Source organism: Pteropus vampyrus, unplaced genomic scaffold, assembly GCF_000151845.1.
Source record: "Pteropus vampyrus isolate Shadow unplaced genomic scaffold, Pvam_2.0 Scaffold141, whole genome shotgun sequence".
NCBI classification, from domain to species: Eukaryota; Metazoa; Chordata; class Mammalia; order Chiroptera; family Pteropodidae; genus Pteropus; species Pteropus vampyrus.
Genome location: NW_011888922.1, coordinates 4,400,982 through 4,405,260, shown reverse-complemented (window position 1 = coordinate 4,405,260; position 4,279 = coordinate 4,400,982). Strand labels below are relative to the sequence as shown.

The following is a 4,279-nucleotide window of genomic DNA, read 5'->3' as shown; positions in this document are numbered from 1 at the left end:
TTGAGAATAGGAGCACAGTGAGAAGACTGGAGAATCAGCACTGAATGACCCTGGATCTTCGAGTCATTCCGTTGGGCCCCACCTCTCCACTGCTAGCAGAGTAAGAGAAAATATCCAGGAGAAATGGGAAGGAACAGACTGAGAGGAGACGAGACAGCAGCCTCCTCCCATCAGAGGGGCTGGAACTAAACAAACCCAGCCTCCTACACAACTGGCCCCGGGCTGCCCCAGCCAGAGATCACAGAAATTCAGAAAGAGAAAGAGACAGAAAGAGTGTGAGTTATTGAGCTGGGTCACAGATAGAGGGTCAGGGCAGAGAGACATAAGAGTAACCAAGGGAGACAGGCACTTGGAGAGCTGGGTCAAGATAGGACTTCCCAACCCATACCTGGAAGAGATAGCTGCTGTGCAGTGTGGCTCAAAAAGCATCTGCCCAGCGTGCCTGGAGTCCGCTCGATAGCGTATCCCTGCTGTGGCTCGAGGCTGCCGTCTCCAGGAGTCCCTGATAAGGTGCTCACTCCTTCTTTCCTGCCAAGCTCCGGTCCTGAGATTGAAATAGCGGCTGGAACTCATTGCACCTCAGCAGTCATGGGACCCAGGATAGGTAAGTCCAGACAAAGTAAGGAAGGGGCATTGGGAGGGAATCTGGGGGTCACGTTCTTAGTGTGGAAGGTGTAATTGTGATGCCAAAATGGGTGTGCTGGGGTGGAGTGGGTGACCCGCAGTTCCCTACACAGAGCCAGGCACACGGCCAGACCTAGTGAAAGTGTGTTGAAAGAATGAGTGAATGGCAAGAAGGGCAGGAAGGGATAGTGTTTACTCAGCTAGAGGCAGAGAATCTAACCTCACCTCCCTGATGAGACACAGAGTCCAACAGGAAAATGGAAAGGCATCCTCCTCCGCTGCAGCCTTTCACTCCGTCACTGAGCCCTGTTTCTCCTCTCTGAATCAGCCAAAGATAGAGACAAACACAGCAGAGAAAAATGGAAATAGAGAGAAGCATAGAGGCAGAGCAAGTATAGAGATATGCAGCCAGACAAAGTCCAGAAAGGAAGGATGGAAGGGCGGAGACAAAGGAAAGAGACAAAGATCAGCAGGTGTCTGCAGGAGTTTGCAAGGAAGGAGGCCAGTCCCGGGCAGAGGGCTGCAGAAGTGCTCGGAAGAAATAAAGAGAAGTAGAGACAGTGAGAGAAAGAGAAAACCAGACAGAGACAGACGGGACACACACAGACAGACCTGCAGATGAACAATCAGAAAGATCAGCACAGGAGAGAAGCAGATTCAGAGAGAGACCTTCAGAGACCTACGTGTGTTGGCCGTGGTGCGGGGAGGAGGCCAGAGAGGAAATCTCTCAAAGCCTTGAGAAGCCCAGCTTGGAGCATGGCTGAAGCACCATGTAGAGAGGGCAGTGGTTCTGAACAGAGCACCTAGCTGAGCGTTTCTCAGGTAGGCAGAAGGAGGTGGAAAAAACAGAGTCTTCAGACAAGGTGGCCCTCCCAGCTGGATACCCTGCAGCGATCACCTCTGGCCTCCCTCCAGCTGTCTGTCCTCTCCTGGCTGTGTTAGCCTCGCATCCTGTCAGACAAAGGCAGACTTGCTCCCCGGAGTGCGTCAGTGAGGGCTTTGTGGGCTGAGCAGGCAGACAGGTTATGTTGCAGCCATGGCTTGGGGACCATGGCATGGCAGGAAGGGTGGGGGATGGATGCTTCCTCTGGGGGTCTCACAGGAGAGATGACAATGAAGTCAGATTTGGAGATGGGCCACCAACAAACCAATTTCCCTATCAGCCTTGCCGTACTATGAGATGGAAGGGTTGGTGATCCTATAGGTATGGGAAGAAACTAAAGACTCTGGCTGGACTGCACCTGTCTCCTAGCTCTGCCCCTACCCACACTGTTATTCTGACTCCTGTGAGCTCAGTTCTAGAATATTCTCTAGCTGATGACCTCCTCCCCCAACCCACACACATAGCAAGAAGGCTGACCCCAGTGTCTGCCTACTGAGCCCCAAACCTGAGCTGTGGCCAGGCTTCCTCCAGGCTCTCTTTCTGGTCTGAGGGCACTCTGAGGGATGTGGGGATGCTGGTGGGGCAGGGTACAGAGCCTGGAGCCTGGGAAGAGACTTGGTCTTAGCTCACTGGAGGGAGAGGGGCCAGCTGTCCCAGCCAGTGGCAGACGCAGGAGTGAGAGGAGTCGGGCTCAAATCTGGCTCTCAGTCAAGCCCCGCTACCAGCTCACTACATGCCCTTAGGCAATAGGCTGAACTTTCTTGTCTGTTGGGGAGGGGCTGGAGGAAAGGAACTAAGGCTAGTTCAATTTCATGATTCAGAGAAGCCACTTCCCACCTCTGCACCTTTGCTCAGCTTTGCTTCCACCAGGAAAGCCCCTGCCCACATCCCATTCTGGTGAAATTTGCCCTGTTTTCTAATTCTTCTAAACACCAACTCCTCCAGGAAGCTTTCCAGACTGATTCTGCCAGCTATCAGTCACTTCTCTCTCGTTTATGCTCTTTGATCCTCTCTTTATGGTTTATCCTTCCTTCTTCCTGGTGTTATTTTCATTGCTCTCCCCAGCTCTTCTGGGTTCAAATGTGAGCCAATCCAGGCCAGATAGGTGGGGCAAAAGAAAAAAACCTGCAGCTCCAGGTTCAAGTTTCAGCTCTGCATCGTTAACTTTATTGTAACACGGTGATGTGCTCTCACCCTTTTTACTAGGTGCAGAAAAATTGCTCAGAGAGGGCAAGTGACTCACCCAAAGTCACCCAGCAAATAGGCAGCAGAGTGGGGTCCAGACCGCAGCTCTGCATGAAGCCCTTTCCTCTGTGGGTCAATAGCCTCTGGGCTTCCTCTGCCCTTCCACAGACCTTTCACTGGTGAGCCTTCACCCGCCTTGGGCACTTCTCCACTGGCTCCGGACAAAGCAAGCTGTTCTTTGGGTGCTAGTGACTGTGGAGCAGTGGGCAGTGTGTGTGTGAGGCAGGGGGGTGGGGAGCACAGTTATTTTCTCCTAGGCCAGGCCTTGCCTGCTGGGCCAAATCTCAGGCAGCTCTGAACCAAATGGAATTCTTGCTTAGACCCCTTAATCAGGTGCCAGGCATCCAATACTTTGTCTGCTTTTGTCCCTTTTTGTCCCTGTGCATTAGATAGAGGAGGTCGGCCAAGGTAGTCATTTTGTCCCTTCCTATGCTGAGAGGCAGGGGTCTTCCCATCAGTGTTAGAGGGGCTTGGACCTCAGCCACAATCTAGGGGAGGAGAGGAAGTAAACTTAGTCCCTGGTGCCCCTCATGGGCTGCAGCCCAGAGCCCTAAGCACTGATGCTTGGAATGATGGCGGTCACTGCCCAACTCACCACACTGGAAACTCCCTGGAGGTGAGTTCTGATTCGGTCTGTTCCTGAGGCCCCAGAACCCAGCACGGGCTGGGCAGGGGCAGGTATCGGGAAGGCTCAATACTAAGCTGTCCTCATCCCTCTCAGTGCCTCTCCCTCCACTTATGGCATTCCTGCCCTCCCTCCCACTGTTTCGAAAGCCTACTCTACCTGAGGACTGGAAACTTGATAAGGAGTGAGGTGGGGTACAACAGGGCCCTTAGGGAGTAAATATGAGCTCAGAGAGAGATGAGCTGGGACTAGTGGTTGGAGGAGGCAGCTGCTTGGGTCGATGGTGCTTATCTCTGACCCTCAGGCTCTGTGTTTTAGGTCTAAGGAAACTGGCCTGTATTCTCTGTGAGTTCAGGGCTCACTCTCCTCCATTCAGGCTTCGTCACTATTTTTAGGGTTATCTTGGGTCTAAATGGGTAGCCAGGGCCAGAACCGGGGACAGAAAGTCCCAGGACAGGATGCCTGACTCGGCTTGGAAACCACCAGAAGTGCTTGGCCTCATCCCTCACCCTGCACAGACCTCCTTCGAGAAACAGCAGCTGGGAGGCCTGCAACAGCTGGACCTCAAGCAAGCTGTTGTCCTTCCAACAGACCGCTCAAGGGTTCTGCTGGGAGGAATTTCCCAAGGATAACAGCCGAGCCCAAGGCTGGGAGATTCCCCTTCTTGCCTTTGACTCTGCTCCCTCCAGAGCCCAGCCAGGCCACTCTGAGACCTGGAGCACTCAGGGCCCCCACACCACCCCGACCCCATCCTAAGCTTCCCCTGCCGCCCCTCCACCCCCAGCGTGTTTTCTCCCTCCTTCAGTTTATCTCAATTCAGCAATCATATTTTTAAGGGGGGCCAGGCCTTGAAAGATGAGAAGTGGTTTTCTGGGAAGACAGACATTCCAGGCTGAGTACGC

General features: G+C 53.4%; 1 protein-coding gene across 2 annotated transcripts in view; it reads left to right on the top strand.

The window, feature by feature from the left end:
* Positions 1 to 257: 257 nt before the first annotated feature.
* Positions 258 to 4,279, top strand: part of SLCO2B1 (solute carrier organic anion transporter family member 2B1) — a 48,905-nt gene continuing 44,883 nt past the window's right edge. Inside the window, exons 1-2 of one of the 2 annotated variants that reach the window (XM_023535562.1) lie at positions 258 to 604; positions 2,714 to 2,871. Coding sequence is in view for 1 of the 2 variants with exons in the window: in XM_011368420.2 (XP_011366722.1) it covers positions 589 to 604 (16 nt within the window). In the remaining variant the exon portion in view is untranslated. The remainder of the gene's footprint in view (positions 605 to 2,713; positions 2,872 to 4,279) is intronic. The other variant, XM_011368420.2, reaches the window with a different exon arrangement.